The sequence below is a fragment of the Thermobia domestica genome, chromosome 8 (genome assembly GCF_964235325.1).
Source record: "Thermobia domestica chromosome 8, izTheDome1.hap1.1, whole genome shotgun sequence".
NCBI lineage: Eukaryota > Metazoa > Arthropoda > Insecta > Zygentoma > Lepismatidae > Thermobia > Thermobia domestica.
In genome coordinates this window covers 194,279,220-194,299,344 of record NC_137461.1, presented here as the reverse complement: position 1 = coordinate 194,299,344, position 20,125 = coordinate 194,279,220, and the positions used below count along the sequence as shown (strand labels likewise).

At 35.4% G+C, this 20,125-nt stretch overlaps 1 protein-coding gene across 1 annotated transcript in view; it reads left to right on the top strand.

Annotated features, from left to right (window-relative positions):
* LOC145693404 (proline-, glutamic acid- and leucine-rich protein 1-like) overlaps positions 1–20,125 on the top strand; it is a 137,118-nt gene that overhangs the window by 12,365 nt on the left and 104,628 nt on the right. The window contains exon 2 of the mRNA XM_081769371.1: positions 11,706–11,770. Coding sequence (XP_081625497.1) covers positions 11,706–11,770 — 65 coding nt within the window. The remainder of the gene's footprint in view (positions 1–11,705; positions 11,771–20,125) is intronic.

The window sequence follows — 20,125 nt, the reverse complement described above, 5'->3', positions numbered from 1 at the left end:
TAACAAAGTAGATATATTGATAACTTATACCGTATAGTTTATTGTTAAACATGGTTGGCTGGTTTAAACCAGATGGTTTAAAAGGAATTTAAAACCAAAAGAAGTTAATAAATAAATAAATACATTTAAGAGTAAAAATGCCACAAATACTGTGAACTTGATTGTGAAATATATTCGTATCTCAAACCGTCTAGAAGATCTGTTCTCATACATCACAAATTCAGGTAACATGAATGTAATGGCTTTAATAAAATCAAAAGTACTTTCTACATATGTATATATATGAATTGTAGAGAGACAGTGAATTCATATTGTTCATATCTTTATTCACATATTTTATTGATACACGAATTGAATTAAGTCGTTGTATTTCTGACTTATTGATTTAATTTGGAGTAAATCAGGTCTTCCTTATTCTGTAGTCTTTTGAAGTTGTCCATTTATTTTAATAACTCGGTGCACTGATTTCACTTGTGCAGTTGTGTATCATTTCGCTCTTGTGAAATGACTCAAATATTGACAAGTATGTGAGATCTGTGTAACATATTTCTGTCAGGTGTCCTCCTCGGATAAATCAGTAAACTCGTCATCTTTGTAATCAAAGCGGTCCTGTATTCGTGTCGAAATGAAGGACCATTTCTTTCGGATGCAAACCAAATAGTGGTTTGGATACCACTTGAAGCTTAGGATTGTTCCCACTTTAAGTTTAGGATTGTCAGATATTTCATTGGGAAAAGGAAGATCTTATGACTTCTAGTTTCATTAAAAAACAGTTACAACACACACAAAGTATATTACATTTGCCAGTGAAAAATCGTAGCTCGGATTCCACGTTAAGCCACACGTCCTCGTCTCATATAACGTTGATGCTGAGAAATTACACTCAAATGCAGTGAACCAAACATGTTACACAAGTCCTTGTTGCCTTTTAACTGTATTTTAGTAAAGATCAGTCCTACATGTTTTTTATGTTCGAAAATACTCGCAGGATATTTACAAAATACACAAGCACTTGCTTTTATTAGTTTACAGTAACTTCTGTTCCTCATTTTAGTATAGCACGATCGATTGAAACTGCAGTATGACCGAGATGTTTACAGAGCTAAAACCAAACTATTCTTAATCATAAGGTGGAGATGCCGGCTAGATAGAGGTAAATACAAGACCTGTTTATTTTCTTTCTGAATGCTAATTTACATCTTTGGGTTGCATTGTTAACATAAATCATTCCTCTAATTTAAAGAAAGAAAGAAAAAAAAAAAAAACTCACTAGCCCTATTTAAGCTGTAGGTCCCGTTCTTCTGAACTCCTCGTTGCGTGAGGACAAGGCTAAATAAATTTTCTCTATCCATATGCAATCTAAACGTATATAATAAACTGCTTTTCGCCAGCCTTATTTGTAAAGAAGGAAAAAGCTTGGATTTACCCTTTGAACACTTCCCTTAGAAAAGTGAAATGAAATGAATATTTAGATGAACTGGTATTTAGTTATATTTTGGTTCTTAGAAATCTTGGAGGTTCTAGTGAATAACTTCAGTTTTCAATAGCTTAAATATACTGCATTGTATACATCACGTATTGATGATAACAGTATTCAGAGCTGAGAAGCCTGACTCATCCCTTAATTTACAGATACCATAACCTATTCGACCATCGTCAAATTAAGCAAACAGGAGTTCATTGTCACATCATCTGAGTTTACTAAAGGTGAAATGGCGGTAGAGAGAGTAGGCGGTATGTTCATAGTTTTGAGATATATATATCGTAGCATTTGTAACTCTGGCCGTTCAAGGGGTGAATCCAAGGTTTGGTTTCTCGTGACAGGGACAAATAGCCACGATGCTGGTGTCCCCATTCAAATTCACTCATTCAATTCCTGAGGTTTCATGCTACGGTATTACGATAACATTGACACGCTAATTATAAATATTTGAAAGCGAGATTGCCACAGTTTTTACGAATACTCTTATCTTATTGGCTGAATTGCATGTGAGCATTTTCTATCTATCGCACGTGCTATCAGTGCTCAGCTGTGGTCGCCTTGAATGCATTTGTTCTTCTTTTATGAAATTTATCACTTATCCATGGGCATCATAGGCGGAACTAAAGGGGGGCCAGGGAGGGCTGGCCCACCCCAGAAGTTTTGCACTGGACGAAAATAATGTTATTAATTTACCTCAATTTTCGTACAACAATTTTAATGAGGCTTGCATTTGACATATTTAATAGTGTCTATACTCGTCCGCAAATCGACTTCTTAAAAGAAAATATAGGTCTGGTGCCTAGATATAACAAAATCCCTGGGCTAATGTGATAGTGGGCAGTTTAGCAACCTCTTAACTTGTGCTATATGCGTTTTTTTTTTATTTGATAGCTTCATTAATGTAAATTATTTTTGTATTGTTTCAAGTAATATTATTGATGTAGTAAGTTTTCTTGTTTATATGTATGATAAACCAGTCTTATTTTATTTATAACATAGTAATATTTGAATAGTTTATATTCTCAGAGCAAATTATTAAGGTACACTAAAAAACAACAGAAAGGAAAGAAAGAAGAGACCGAATTCTTGAACTGCTAAATTCAAGCGATTGTTGCTTTCTATTTATATGCATTATAATACTCATTCAAAAGTCACTATTCACCATAGTTTGTCGCTTTTCATTATTATTATTATTATTATTATTATTATTATTATTATTATTATTATTATTATTATTATTATTATTATTATTATTATTATTATTATTATATTATGAGCTGAAATTATTTATGAACTTTTTACATTCTTAAGGTATAAACTGCAACCAGGCGCGCACCCAGAAATTTTTGTGTACGGTGTCGAAAGTTGGGAGGGGTACGATATTTCACGACACAGACACAACGTTAACGGTGCACCCGAGTAAATGTTAAATAATTTCCAAGTAACGGAAGTCGTGCACCCGAGGAACACTTTTTATGTTTTGTTCTTGAAAAGTGAATATATTTGTGCTATGTTCCTGATACCGGTAACCTGATATTGTAACCTCGTACTGTAAAAGTTATATGGGTATCGCAGCGATAATAAGAGCCAGAGCAATTTTAACCGAGTAAGTCGTGTCGTCTCTTGGTTAGGGGAACGGCATGTAAATTATTGTATCTAGGGACAACTATAAATCTGATAACCGATTATTGCCAACTAATTTGTTTGTTAAATAATTATAAATACAATATAGGAACCATAGTTTGCTTCCTCATTCTCAATAGAATGGGAATTTTTGCATTGTCAAATAACTTTATAAATACAAGGAATGTAATGTTATATAAAGCAAATAATATTGCAGTTTTATGACATTATTTGCTGAAATAGCATGCAGTGAGTATGGAACTAGACATATTGGTTTTAAAAAATACAATTTCGTAAGTTCATTATTGCTACATCAAATAGCTATCATCATATGCAAAGTATTGTCCCTTAGTACAAGAAAATTCATGTCCTTTGTTACTTGTATCGCCCTATTTATAAATAAGAGTTAATTTACTCTTAAGAAGTGCATAATAAATTAGAGTCGTCAGAATGTGGAAGCAATACATAGGTATCTTAAATATACTGGAGCATTTACTTGTTACTTTCACTTATGTGCAACCTGAAAAACTCCAAAAACTTTGATATACGAAAAACGTATATTGCCTTCCAGTTGATTTGTTTCTCTCTATATGCAATTACATTATGTTGCCCACATGAAATATAGAAAACGGAATTCAGTGATAGGAAGGCAAAGAGGTAAGAAATTCAAGAGGGCTATAGATGCCATGCCCCCTGGTTCATTGTGCCCCTGGAACGCACGACTTCTACTTGTATTTACAGGAAAAAATTATTAAAGACTAGATGGTTTTTTATCAGAAAGGAAAGAATACAGGTATAGTATAAGATCAAATGATTAAGCCACATTACTGATTTTATGTTAAAGCAAGTATAGTTTTATTAAGATTGCATGCGGTCCAGATCGGATGGACTTTCCATGAGTGCGCCCTGGTACAGACAAAACACAATCATTAAAAAATGTATTTTTTGAAGGTCCGGATCCGGTAGACCCCTGGCTGTAACCATATTTCCCGATGGTTGATAACGATGCAACTACAACAGTACGCTAAGAAGCTCATATGTAATTCAGGAATATTGCAAATATTGACTTATATCTGTTGCAAAATGTTAAATGCTTATAAAATCTGATTTAATGATTTAAAGTAAAAGTTATTTTGTACCATTTAATTCGCTTTCTTTCTCTCTGTTAAAATATTGCGATCAACATTATTATCAATCAATTCTGCTGGTTAAATCTTTGTTTCATTAAATGCTTGTTGTTTACAATCACTTATGCTTGTCCATCAGGGCCACTTATTATAGGTTCTCTCGAAAATTGTAAATTGTAAGGTGTATAATTTAATATTTCATTGAAAAGATAATGGAAAGCAAACATCTTTTATAGGAAAACAAATCCCTCCAAGTCCATCTACAAGTCTTTTCTTCCCGTATTGTTGACCTCCTTCTCTTTTTTTTTTTTTTTTTTTTTTTTTTTTTTTTTTTTTTTAATAATATTTAAGTTGTACGGGAAGTTAGCCAACTATATTTCTCCGATTCGATAATTTTACATACCATTATTTGTTTTATTAGTTAAAAATGTTTTGTGTATAAAAAATGATTGTATTTCTTTATTTGCAAAGGTTTGTGTAATTAAGCTGCAACACTAGCAAACGACAACGATTTATTGTAAAACTTAAAAGATTTTACACTTTAAATACAGTAATGAATAAATATTAGCCCATGACTAATTTTTAAAAAGTTAAAATTTTACATTATGTCATTGCTTGTGTATTTATTTGCATTTCTATTGGATGTAAGAGTAAACTGAGAACATGACAGTTAACGACTATGAATAATGTACTTTCGCTAAGAATTACAAGAGTAAAACAGTAATAGGAAATTAAGTTTTCATAAGTAGAGTAGATTTTAGGTAGTTATTTAGTTGCAACAGAATATAGAAAATATACAGTTTTAAGCAAATTTCTGATGTAATAGATTTTCACTGAACTGTTATATGACAATACCGTGTTAGGAGAACCAAGTAACTTGAAGAGATGATAATGAGTGCGGGCTAAGTGGGGCTCACATATATACATATAAAATATTATAACAAGGTCTTCTAAAAGATTCTTCCAATTTTCAGAACTAAGGGCCATGCCTCCCCCCCCCACCCCCAAGGAAAATACCTTAGTTACGCCAATGGCAAGCATCAATACAACATCTTTAACTCATTCAATAACTTAGCTATTAGTATTCGCAAATATTGTTAATTCTAGTGTAAAATGGTACCAACAGTACCAGTAAGTTCATTACACGAAATTCAAACAATGGAATGTACGACTGGACTGAGGATCTCTGACTTCTGTACCGAAGCGGTAATAACTAAACCACTCAGTCTTCTTCCTGACTGCTTAAAAGTTTTCACTCTTGCTATGCTAAGTCTTTACTCAACCAATCAGACTACGTGGAAATATGTGGATAGTCAGAAAACAAATTACGTACTATAATGGTTGAAAAACCCTAGTTCGAATCTTGATCGAGTTGTACATTCTTCAATCCTTGAACTCTATTTTGGGGCAGGTGACTCGGGTTCGATACCCAACGGGAGCTCATGTGGTTCAAATCCCTTTTTAAGTTGTAAGTCGACGTCTCATATAGCTTCGCTGCTAAACGGGACTCTAAACTCCAAATAGAAGATTCCACCTACATGAGACAATAATGGTCAGTTCCCTTATAATATAATTTATTTATTGCATCATTAAATGGTAGGATAAATGTTTTAAAATCCAAAGAGTGAAAATATACGGCTGGGTCAGAATACTCACTTCTCCAGCGAACCACAACTAGTTCATCAGGCCAGTTACACACTTTTACTCGTATAGAGATGTTGCTTAGGGATTTCGATTAGTTGAATGTCACAACAGACAAGTTTCCACACCTATATTTGAAAAACATTTCTGACTTTTGCAAATAATTAGACATTACATTTGAGAGATGAGAGAGAGGGTAGTCCATTTCCAAGCCTTGTCCTTGTTTGTTGAGATGAAAAACATCATTTTAAAGGTGGATCTTAACAATTATGAATGGAAAATAATAGCAGCTTCAGAATTTAAATGTATTCTTGATTTTCAATATATGGGTCATATGCCTTTTCTACATATTCAAACATTGGGTTAAATTTGAATTTAGCGTCCCTTTCAGCAGCGAGGCTATATGAGACGTGAACTTCCACCTTAATGTGAGTTCCAAACCACATGAGCTCCCGCCAGAAATTGAACCCGGATCTCCCACGCCAAAGTCGCGTATGCCAACTACTCTCTACATGTTCAAGATGATTCGCATATAGACTTCGTAATCAGCTAGATATGCATTATAAAATAGTCAAAAGAGAAAACGAGAACGACAGGATTAACTTCTTCATCTCAGCGCAGAGGAGGCTCCACACGGAATGTATGTAAAGAAAGTTTTGGGAGGATTGCAACATGTGAAATCAGTATGTTTTGAAGTAAGATTTTAAAACGAGATGAAATTTTACAGAGAGTAAATACTTGGTTGAAAAATGCATAAACTTAAATTCACAAAGAAAATACACCTAGGTTCATAATTTCAGACTAAAACCATTCCCCATGTTAATTGTACCGGTATATCGCAGATAATACTCTCAAATTAAGTGCAGAGAGAACAGTTATTATATAAAAATAAATTTTTTAAAAAAGTGTGCTTTATTTAATACTAATTCAAATATGTGGCTCTGAAATACAATCTTAAAATCTGTGAATCTGCTTAACTGAAATCATGACTTGTCAGTGATAGGATGGCTTAACGATGGGAAAACTTTGATCTCCTTTAATGTCTTAACATTGTGATAATCAAGCATTTTAAGACTACTATTTTGATAAAGGATAAATTTTTGTGCGTCAGATATATATGTTCGAAGTGCAAGGGTGCATTTCTCGCCCTGGATGTAACAGTAATTGTGATGGTATATACGTATATATATATTTTACTTCAACCAGTAATTTCAAACCGACACATTGCTTATATACTGAAATGAGCTGTTGTACTACATTGTGCTAATTGATGATTGTGTCAAGTTTCCCCCCCCCCCCTCCCCTTAGAATTCTGATATTCCAGTAGTTGTTTGCACCAGCTTAAACTGGTGTTATCTACCTTGAGGTGGTATTACTGTTTAACTTTGACAATAAGAATGTGTTTGTCCAGACATTTGAATGTCGTTTGACTGGTTTTAATCAGGAATGGCGACTTCAGGTTCAGTTGTGAGCGTTTCTGTGTGACAGGTGAATATGTTTTTGGTCTCTGTGAGACAGTATTGCTTTCGTCTATTTAAAGATACTTCTCCAAGGAAGCGTGCAAAAATAATTGCTCTTACAGAGTACACCTCTATGACATCGTGTATCAATAATTCTTCCGATATTCAAAGCATTTGGATCATGAAAGCTGGCTGGAATGCAGGAAGACCTATGAAAAACAATATTTGACTACTCCCATGAAGAAAATAAGTTTACCATTGGGCCAAAGGCATAAATCCTGGACTGCTGATGTTGAGGAAGTGATCTTCAGCGATGAAACTCATTATTTATGCTGGGTTACAAAGCAAGTATAAACCATTACCAAACTGATCATGTTCACCAAACTGTAAAGCATCCTCAGAAATAGATATTTTGGGACTTTTGTTTTTACAGCAATTGGAACTAGAAGCTTAGTTCCTGTTGAAGGTATGATGAATTCATCCAAGTACTTAAAAATATTACGACGTAAGACTGTTCCAGTCTTCCAGACTTTTGATGAAACATTTCAACATAAGTTGACCCCATGCTGCAATTCAAGTGTGGTCAAGAAATTCATCTTGGAAACCCAGAATTAAATCCAATCGAGAACTTGTGGAATATTTTAAAGAAATGTTTAGATGATATGGACTGTAGAACCAAATTTAGCATGACAATGACTGCTATACAAGTGTGGTTCCACGATGATGAAGTCAAAAATATGTTCATTGCATTGGTATAATCAATACCGAAACAAAATCAAGAGGTAATTGTGCTAGAAAAAGGACACACTTCATACTGATACAGGAAAAAGTTAATTTTTTTAAAATTTTGTCAGTTAATTTGTACAGGATTCATTATCAAAGTAATGAGCATTTCTTTAGAAGAACTGTTCCGATTGTTACAAATCTTTAAAATCCCTCAAAATACGCTCCTTCTGCATCGATACACTTCTGGAGACGTGTTTTCCACGCCTGGAAAGCATCTTTAAAGTCCTCGTCTGGAATGGCTTTTAGAAACCTTGTAACATGGGCTTGAATGTTCTGCACGGAGTCCCAATGTTTTCCTTTGAGGTCTCTCTTCAAACAGGAAAACAAAAAAAGTCACTAGGAGCCAGGTCAGTACTATAGGGGGTGGAGGACCACTGGGGTTCTGCTCCGGGCCAGGAAGTCGACGACGGTGAAGGCGGTGTGACTTGGTGCATTGTCGTGGTGGAGTTTCATTGAGTCTTTGATGTCACTTCGAACGCGGGCGACCCCGCGTTTCAGTCTCTTGAGCACTTCTAGATAAAATCCTGCGTTGACAGATTGTCCTGGTGGCACAAACTCGAAATGGATGATTCCTCGAACATCGAAGAAGACAATGAGCATGGTTTTGATTCGGGATTTGCTCATGCGCGCCTTTTTGGGGCGGGGGGAGGATGAGGTGTGCCACTCCGCACTCTGCCTTTTGGATTTTGGATCGTATTCGAACATCCAGGATTCGTCTCCAATTACGACCAAGTCGAAAAAGTCCGGATCACTTTCACACAATGCCAACAACTCCTTGCAGCGCAGAACTCGAATTTCTTTTTGTTCGTTCGTCAACACCTTCAGCACAAGCTTCGCACAGACCTTTCGCATTTGCAGGTCCTCGGTCACTATCCCATGTACCGCAAATGTTGACATATTTAGGGTGTCCGCGATTTGTTGAATGCTCACACGCCGGTCTGAGCGCAACACTTCACGCACACGGTTAAGGTTGTCGTCGGTCCTGGCCGTTGTTGGGTGTCCAGAACGGGGCTCGTGGGCGACCTCCTCCCGACACTCCTTGAACGACTTGTGCTATTTTCCGACCTGGAATCTTGACAAACACTCCTGCTTGTAGGCCTCTTTCAGCATCTGGTAAGTTTCCGTAGCATTCTTACCCAACTTGACGCAAAATTTTATGGCGTAGCGTTGTTCGAGCGAACCCCCCATCGCGCCGTGTAACAACTTGTAAAAACGTGCTTCACACGGATCGACATCCACACGCTGTCACTGCTCGCAGCAGACTGACTGCGGGCGCCTTTGGAAGGACAGACCACCCACTGCTTTTTCCGCGCCGGCAGCACGCGCTGCGGTGGATTGTTGAGTCAGGGTAGCATCATGCTCATTACTTTCATAATGAACCCTGTATAGTATAGAATTACGCTTTACATGATACTAGAGGGCCTTGAGAAAGACTGAGATGCATACAATTCTGAAACTTTTATTCTTCTATTTTTCACAAATTATTCAGGAGGAAAAAAAAAAAAAAGATAACAGTTAATAAGTACACGAACTTTCACTTATTCAGTGGGTGATATTTCGGATATTTTTCGGTGATTGCACGTGAAATGAGCCTAAAGCCGATCATTACTGAGAGCTATCATATGACCGCAGTATAAGTGACGGAGGAACGCAAGCACCTCTTGCCATAGCATATGTCGACAATCCTACATAATATGAACATATGAGGTCGGGATGGACAGGCAAAACCGCTGATAATGGATTATAACGCTTCAGCGCGACGTCAATAGTGCCTCGAACATGCAACATATACTGCTGATTGGAAACTTATGATCGAAGCAATCATCGCCCACCTTATTTCAGACCACAATTCGTGTCTGTGTGGTGAACACACAAATAGGCACATAATCCGTAGTGTATCCACCCAACCGTGAAATATGCTGCTGATGGCTCTGTGATACAGTGAGTCTTGTGCTGATGCTTACCAGTCCTATCAATGCCTATGATTATGTCGACATTTTAAGGACCGAGTATATCGTGCGGTCCAAATGTTACAAATCAATGAAGCCATTTCGAGGATGATAATGCACCCGTTCGCTTTGCTGGAGCTGTTGTGCCGTGGTTTCAGGAATATCGTAATGAAGTTTAACATCTCTGGTCTGTGTTGGAGACAAGAATTCGGAGCAATTTTCGCTCCCAGTATGTCTCACGGAACTGAGTGTTTCATTGCATGCGGAAGATGATTATTGTTACAGCTATTATACTGTAAAAGCTTCAATCTTTCGTCTGTGTAGCTCGTAATTAATTCAGGGTGTCTATCGGTCACGAAAGTCATGAATGTCACGAAAAAGTCGCGAAATCATAAAACTGTCATGAAAGTCACGAAATTTAGCTTTTGGGTTACGATTTTTTTTTTTTTTAACTGTGCAAATGTAAGTACAGATTGGAAAATTTTGTTTTATCAAACATCAAAATTCAACACCAAAAATGTCTATGGTCGGCTTTAGACGCTACCAAATCGCAAACAAAGTACGTTTGTATCGCATGGATGAAAATTCGGCCTAACTCGCACCCAAATTCGCTCTTGAAAATGTTAGGAAATTTTATGATTTGGTAAAGAAAAAGTCACGAAATTTCATTGTGGAATTTTAGTAGACACCCTGTAATTGCTATATTATAGTAAACAGATTTTGAAATTTATTTATAAGAGAAGTTAGGAGTGCTTAAGTCTGATACATGGGGTTCCTGGTTTAATCCCAGCGTACACGAAGTGGGTTTGTGGTGGGCATACACTTCCTAGTATGTTCGAGGGTTTTCTCGGTCATCTGCTTAATTGTGAAGTTTCACCACTATACCTTCGCATTTATGCACAATTTTTCAAAATTTTGCTAAAGTATCCCTATGTAAATTTTTGATGTAAGCCAATGTAGTGTCCTAGTGGGCCATACCGGTATTTTATTTTAAAGCAGATTCTTCTCCTTGATGCCTACCTATGTAGAAACAAGTATTATATACAAAATATTTACGGGTAAGGAAGGACTGGATCTACAGCTTAAATTGGGTTGTCGCATCGCATGTTTTTTTTTTTTTTTTTAATGTTTTACGTTATGGCTTCTTATTTTCCTCTTAAAGCGATTTCTTTTCTGTAATTAATAAAAGAAATCCTTGCTTTTAAATTTCTTTTTTTGGTTTAAACCAGGCAACTTGCTTTTATCCTCTTATTCGTTAACTACTCAGTAGTAAATACCAGCTCGGAAATGCTGACTGCAATGGAATAATGTTTTGTAAGTAATGGTAAATTGCAATATTATATTGTCACCCTTCACAAAGTTATAAGAACGTGAAAGGCCACAAGGTACAAAACCCTAGAGGTTGAAGTATCAGAGTGAAAGTTTGAAGTTTATGAAATGAATGTGCTGAAAGTAAGCGAGACAAATATTCACTTAGAAATAACATTCATTATTATTTTGCTCTAGCCAGTAAAATGCTAGTAAACTTTATCATCTGTGCTGTTTTAAAAAGAAAAAGAAAACTGCTGCTCAGTAGTTTTGGTAAATTGAGTAGATATATATATATAACGATCTTCTTATGTTTAATCTTTTACAGAGCTCATCGGCTGTCCAACCAGTAATAGCTCACATAAACAGAAAACTGAATTCCCCTAACACAAGGTAGGTACGAGAGAACTTCTGTGCAAGAATCATATGTAAAAGTTTCAACATATTTCCTTTTACATCATTCTACTTACTGAATTCAAATCTTTAAAAAAAAGCTGACTGTTTTTCAATTGAAATTGTGAACAGATTTCACATATATTTCAAAATAGTTCACATATGGTCTTTTATTTCCGAATTGAACTGTAACTCAAAGCATTTTGCGTGAATCAATTAGAAGCATACAGTACCTTCGTGTGGGAAACTGTTTTTGTTCTAATGTTTTTCCCCTTGCTTGACAGTTGTATTCACGAGTGGTAGGCTTTATCTTTAGTTATTTATCTGTTTATTCCACGCAGACCTGAGGCCTATTTTTCAAAACTGCTAGTCTTGCAATACTAGTATAAAAATATATGTACACCATGAAATCATGACAAAGTTCCTAAGTAGAATCAACAGCATTAGTATTTAGTATTTTTTTATTTTTTTAAAGACTTTGTTTTATGATATTGTACGACTTGCGAATTAACCTGTTAAAAGATTTGTTGCTTTGAGAAATAGGTTTCTGAATGTTGAGGTTGGCAGTTGTAGTGTGGCCAGGTGAAATTATTTCGCGCGATGGAGATGATCAGCACGTTTGGGACCTTTTTTTAAAAAAAAGAACAATGAGTCAGTAATTGTGTTTCGGTGCGCATTTCTCTTGCAAGTCAACATTCAGCAGTATTGCATTTCCAGGGATCAATGTATTCTTGTTGTGAGTTAGGAACTTTCGGGAAATATGTTGCTCTGTAAATAAGACATCTTCAGGAAAACCGCATACCTTTCGACATTGGGAAAGAGAGTGTTGACTATGGTGGGAAGGGATTATTTGAAAAATATTTTCAAAAGGTATGTGCGATGTGTTTTATACCTAACTGTTATAAGCAAAAAACTTTGAGTCTTAGTTGAATTCGGAAATATCAGATTTGAAATAATCAATATAGTCACAATTTCAATTCGAAAAGGGTGAGGTTTCTCTCCTGGATTGTGTATAATTAAAAAAAAAAAAATCCTAACCACTGAAAGCTTCAAGTACAGTTCTCGGCATAGAAATTATTACAAAAATTCTAAGTCCAAATTAATAACAAACTCTTACCCCGTTTCTTATGCATCCAGAAATACATGTCTCAATCGATTAGTTGCTTCTAGTACGATCCAACTCCAACTCCTTTCCTCCTCCACCTCTCCTTGTCTAAAGCAGTGTGTGTGACGTAGTACACTCTTTCCATTCAGAATATCTTTTAAGAGCCTATTTTTTTAAAGAAAAATTCACACAATCTTCCCATAGCTTCATTAATACCTTTAGTTTCATTCTTTCCCTTCTTTAAAGACTGCAAGCTAGTAAGATGCTCCCTAAGAAATCTACGAAAATCGCCAATAACGGCAGTAAGTTTTGTGCTTCCTAAAGTCTGTAATGCACACACAGAGCTCGAGAATATCTACTGACAGAAATGAATGTTATTCAATGATTCCCCGAATAAAATCTAAAATGACAGCTTTTAGCAGCAGACCTATAGAGTTACAATAGCACATTGCTAGAGAGCTTACATTTGGTTTCAAGAGTCGAAGGTTTGATTTCAAGCCATATGAGCTCCTGGGCGACATTGAGAGAGACAGAGATACGAGACAGAGAGGAATGATTTATATACACAGATTTAGAACTGGAGAAAAATGATTGGACAGCATTCGTATTATGACGAAAATTGTGATTTTGTAAACCAGAAGAAGGAAAGGTTTCGAACTGCGAGGATCACATTAGGCAGTTGTCGAATTAAGGTGGAGAACACTTTTGAGAGCATCAGATGATTACGAATGGAGAGAAAGATCTTGAGAACTGAGGAATTAAAAATTTAAAAAATTTGCAGCTTCCGAGACGGGTTTCGAACCGCGAACCTTGTAGTTATTAAACCATGACTTTATCCATTCTGCTACAAAGAACTCTGTACTCATGCACATACGTTTCCTTTAGCTACGTTGAAAGCTAACTTAATGGGATATTCCAAAAGTTGACTTGGTGGATGCGCCGTTCTGATAGGATATCAACCTCTTGTAACTTAGTTACAATGTGCATAATGAACTTCTTCTTGTTCAGAACACTATTTAGGGCAGTAACATTTGTTAGTATTGTGTTAATTAGGTTACATTTGATAGAACCATCTGATAAAGTAGTGCCAAACCCTGTGCGTCATTGTCTGTTAAGTGAATGGTTAATGTAAGTTACTCCTACATGTATGGTCCGAGCTTCGAATCAAGACCATTCTTATTGATTATTTTCTTTGAGCTACGCTCATATGTGCATTCTACAAGTTCAATTTTGAAGTAATGTAGTCACAGCTAGTTTAATTCGAAATTATTTTCAAATACGATATTTGTTATTACATGCGTTTCTTTAACTTGCGATGTTTCAAACTTGAAAAAATGAAATCTTTGAGTTTTACGTCCCACGATTATGCCAGTTAGGCTAAAGGGGACGGTGATGATGAATGAAAATGGTGAAATGAAGAAAGTGGAAGGAAACGGGAGAACCCCTAGAAAACTCACGCATACGGTATTTGTCCACCAGAAAGTTCACTTGGCTGAGGCTGGGATCGAACCCGGTACCCCAAGCACCAGAGGTGAACGCTCTATCACTGAGCCACCGCGGCCCTGTTTCAAACTTGATATTAAATCTTACAACCTTAATGCAACTCATTTCCCTACGGCATATCATCATGAATGTTTGCACAACGACGACAGTCAGGCGTTAATACAAAATTCAGTTCTTACTGTAATGTATGTATATATATTTAGAAAGTTTGACTCAGAAAAAAAACGTACAGTGCAACATTGACTCTTGGAGGAATTTCAAACGAATTTACTATGCGTATAAATTACCATCTCAACAATTTACTGTGGGGGCTAAGACACTGAAACCATTCCAGGGAGGGAAAGGGGGTTACAAGTAAAACAGTAATAGAATACGAAAAATATTGGTGTCAAATTCATAGTTTTCTGGTTCGAAGAGATGAATAGTGGCTACCAGATGGCACTCCTCACTTGCTTGTAGCCTTGCATAAATGGAAAATTTTAAAAGTATATTTTACATTCAAGTATAATTGTTAAATAAAGAGCTTGTCCTTCAACGTTATGCTTTATAATTATTTTCTACTGTATTTCTTATTTATAATAACATATTTTCTATATATATATTGTATTCTATGTTATACGTTTCTTAATTACATTTTACGTCTACATTTGAAGAGGAGCTTATGACAATTCAAAGCAGCAGGGACATACACAGAATTCAGGCCTTGGCAATCCAGAGCTCCTGCCCCACGAAATCACTACTTTTCTGTAAATTATATCTAATTTTAGAGATTATGATAGACATTTTAGTAAAACATGCCCTCAAAAAGCGTTGTCTTCGTATTCTATTACTTTTTTTCCCTCCCTGGAATGGTTTCAGTGTCTTTGCCCCCACAGTAGGTTGTTCAGATGGTAATTTATACGTAGAGTATATTCGTTTGAAATTCCTCCAAGAGTCAATGTTGCACTGTACGGTTTTTTTTTTCTGAGTCAAAATTTCTAAATATATATACATACATTACAGTAAGAACTGAATTTTGTATTAACGCCTGACTGTCGTCGTGCAAACATTCATGATGATATGCCGTAGGGAAATGAGTTACACTAAGGTTGTAAGGTTTAATATCAAGTTTGAAACATCGCAAGTTAAAGAAACGCATGTAATAACAAATATCGTATTTGAAAATAATTTCGAATTAAACTAGCTCTGACTACATTACTTCAAAATTGAATTTGTGAAATGCACAGTGTGAGCGTAGCTCAAAGAAAATAATCAATAAGAATGGTCTTGATTCGAAGCTCGGACCATACATGTAGGAGTAACTTACATTAACCATTCACTTAACAGACAATGACGCACAGGGTTTGGCACTACTTTATCAGATGGTTCTATCAAATGTAACCTAATTAACACAATACTAACAAATTTTACTGCCCTAAAAAGTGTTCTGAACAAGGAGTTCATTATGCACATTGTAACTAAGTTACAAGAGGTTGATATCCTATCAGAACGGCGCATCCACCAAGTCAACTTTTGGAATATCCCATTAAGTTAGCTTTCAACGTAGCTAAAGGAAACGTATGTGCATGAGTACAGAGTTCTTTGTAGCAGAATGGATAAAGTCATGGTTTAATAACTACAAGGTTCGCGGTTCGAAACCCGTCTAGGAAGCTGCAAATTTTTTAAATTCTTAATTCCTTAGTTCTCAAGATCTTTCTCTCCATTCGTAATCATCTGATGCTCTCAAAAGTGTTCTCCACCTTAATTCGACAACTGCCTAATGTGATCCTCGCAGTTCGAAAGCTTCCCTTCTTCTGGTTCACAAAATCACAATTTTCGTTATAATACGAATGCTGTCCGATCATTTTTCTCCAGTTCTAAATCTGTGTATATAAATCATTCCTCTCTGTCTCCATATTTAATCTCTGCCTTTCTCAATGTCGTCCAGGAGCTCATATGACTTGAGATCAAACCTTCGACTCTTGAAACCAAATGTAAGCTCTCTAGCAATGTGCTATCGTAACTCTATAGGTTTGTTGCTAAAAGCCGTGTCATTTTAGATTTTATTCGGGGAATCATTGAATAACATTCATTTCTGTCAGTAGATATTCTCGAGCTCTGTGCGTGCATTACAGACTTAAGAAAGCACAAAACTTACTGCCGTTGTTGGCAATTTCCTCAGTTACTTAGATTTCTTAGGGAGCATACTAGCTTGCAGTCTTTAAAGAAGGGAAAGAATGAAGCTATGGGAAGATTGTGACATTTTTTTTTTAATAGGCTCTTAAAAGATATTAAACAATCGAGTGAAAAAGACTGTTTTAGAGCTATAACATTGTAAACTTGATTCCTGTTTTTTTTTTTTCCCCGTCTGAATGGAAAAATTGTACCACGTCTCGAGATGCAAAAAAGCCGGCTTTTTTGAATCGATGGTTTTTTTCACATAAAAAGCCGGCTTTTTTGGAAAAAAACGAGAATTTTGGAAATTTTGGCTTTTTTCAACTTCATGATTTTTCTATCTAAATAGCTTTCTTATAGTATATTCTATAGTTAGATAAGAATTCCATGACCTGAACGTGATATTTTGCTCTGAAATTCACCATCAAGATGGATGGAGCACATGTTTTACGAATTAAAGCTAACATGAAGAATGTAGTATTTGAGGGTAATTTTAGAGGCTATTTAACTTTATTTTAACTTTTGAGTTATCGACATCTTTTTTCTATTTAGTTTGTCATCCGTGTTTCATTTCTAAGAGCTTTTAGTACTCTAGCCTCTAGCGCAAAAGTTAAACTTGCCCGTTTTTCTTTTTATCTGTCAAAGCGTACGTTTTTCAATGTATCCGTCAAACCGTACTTCCACATTTATGTTATACTGTAGCTGTGAAGTGATTTAGCAATAATTTTCCGGATACAACCTTGAATACCAATTTATACAAATAATCAGTAGTGGATTTAGAAAAGTACTTTTAGGAGGGTTTTTTCTGATTGTTTCGTTTCCTAAAAAGTCCTAATTTTATTTGGGAAGTGCTTGAAGTTTATGAGTACAGGCATAACTAATATTTCGTTTCGTTTATATGTTTAGCAATAATCTTTCGGATACAACTTTAAAAATTATTTTATACTGAGAATCAGTGGCGGATTTAGAAAAGTATTTTGGGAAGGGTTTCTTACTAATGTTTAGTTTTTTTAAACATTCGTAATTTTTATTTGACGGGAGCTTAAAGTTTATGTAAAGGCATAAATAATAGATATTTCGTTTGTTGCAGACATTCCGTAACTTTGGGGAACGGGCTTCAGTCCGAAAGACCGCCACCCTAACCTTCGCAAAACCGTCACTGCTGGTAATTAGTAATAATAACGATTTAAAAACAATAAAAAAGGAAGTCGCCCAACTCACAGTACACGCACTATTTCTACATTCACAGATGGAATGAAGAAAAGCTTTGTCAGAATGGTTGAATCCCGGACTTCCCGATAGAAACGCAAAAGCTAATCACTCAGTTATGTTTGTTGTGCAGTTGTATTTAGCTTAACTTAAATATATTCCGTAGTCTTTTTTTTTTTGGGGGGGGGGGAGTTCCGTAATGATATGTTGAATCCCTCTTGTTAAAAATTCAGAAAACTTGAGGATTGGGTAAACTGTGATGGTGGTTCTATAAAACTTAACTGTAGAATTTCAAGAATATACAGAACCAAAAGCTCTAGATGTGCAGCCTTTAAGTGTATCATATAAATCTAAGTATTTCTCTTATGTTTTATTTTAATTTTATTTTGTTTCAAAAAGAGGGTATGGAATATTCTGAAGTAAAAATACTACATACTATTTTGCTAGTTATTTGTGTATTCTTTAAAAAGAAGTGTTTACTTTTAGGGTTGGCTAATTTACACCAACTTTTTTTTTTTTTAATAACTGGCTTAAACCACAAAAATAAAAAGAATGAAAAATGCGAATCGTGTGAACTTCATGGTAACGTTTCCAGATATCAAACCACCTGCAATAGTTTTATTTTCCTTTCACCTTTTAATCAAGGTGTCCCATGTTCAATTCTCGGTCGAACCACAATCCTTCTTTCATGCGTAACCCAAGTAGCGGTTCGGATGTCAGTATAAGCGAAAGTCTTCTCCTTGATAACCTCGGTATTTCGTAAGGATGTTAAGCCTAAATATACGAAACAAACCAAATTGTATATTTCTACATGCCTAAATGCGTGTTGTTTTATAAAGAAGCCAATATTGCTTAAATATATTGATAGAAATTGGCAAAATTTATCGATTGCCTGCGCAGCTTCCAACATTAGCTTGGATTGGACTTGCAGAGATATGTACGTACTAAATTTGTAATTTAATACCTCAGTTTTAGCGTACTGATTATGGTACGTTGACCTTTAAATTTTACATGCAATAACGGGAAAATCCTGTTATTGTCTTACATTTCAAGTAATGACGGGATTTTCCCAATGGCTAGGGCGGGAGATTCTCAACTTAAGAAATTTACTGACCGCACTTCTTTAAGCTTATGGGAGTTCTTCCGGCATAACCCCGCTGTTGCATAATAACATCAAGGCGAAACAAACTTAGGCTATTTCTGTGAATATGTAATATAAATACATAAAGCAAAAAATCTAAGTCAAAAAAGCCTGGTTTAAACATCCCCCAAAAAACGGGTTTTTTGGCAATGTATATAAAAACAACCACGGTTCTTGCCAACTCTGCTTACTTTTGTATATAGGAGGTTAAAAAATTCTTATGATATACATTGGTTAATCCTGTGGAATTCATAATGTAAATATGTTGAAGAAAAATTGTTTGAAATATTTTTTCGAAATTCATAGTTTATTTTCGATGTTTTATATTATCATCAGCATCAACCACTAATTAAATGATTTTTTGTGTTATAGAGAAGTGATACAAAGTCTGTTTTATCAATTTAAAGCAGTATTTTGAAAAAAGCCCAAAATTTCCGAAGCAAAAAAGCAAAGCAGAAAAAACCGAGTTTTTTTTCCAAAAAAGCCGGTTTTTTCCGAGCCCTTGCATCTCTAACTACGTCACACACACTGCTTTAGACAAGGAGACGTGGAGGGGGAGGAGGAGGTGAAGTTGGATCGTACTAGAAGCAACTAATCGATTGAGACATGTATTTCTGGATGCATAAGAAAACGGGGCAAGAGTTTGTTATTAGTTTGGACTTAGAATTTTTGTAACAATTTCTATGACAAGTTTACGTTACCAACTGTATCGAACAAAGGCTAAAGTGCCACATTTCGTGTGGTCTTAGCTGAGAGCAGTAGTTGTTGCGTTAGAAACTAGTCATTCAATTAAAGGAAGTTAGTACTGTTAAGTTAGTAAAATATTACTTCACTGAACACTCGTCATATAACTTAGCTGATAACAAGTCAGGAGGATGAGTGACAAGGTTGGCAAATGATTTTACTTCTGTTGTAAAATAATTGTATAGGCATATTCAGCACAAAGAAAATATTTCATTAATCTGTGAAACTCATTAAACAGTATTGTAATATGTAATAGTATAGTCATTTTTAGATTATTATTTTGGACAAATTGTTAATTTTATTATGTTGTTCCTACATCGTTAGTTACATGATCTGTACAAGATCTAGCACTTCATCCAATAAATGCAGATGCTTATCAGTTGAAATAGAACTCCTGAAAAAGTGAGCTTACCAGATTCATATTTCGTTGGACCACCTTTCGCTCTCAAAGCAGCTCTGATGCGACGTGGAATGGAGTTGTAGAGATCGTGAATACTAA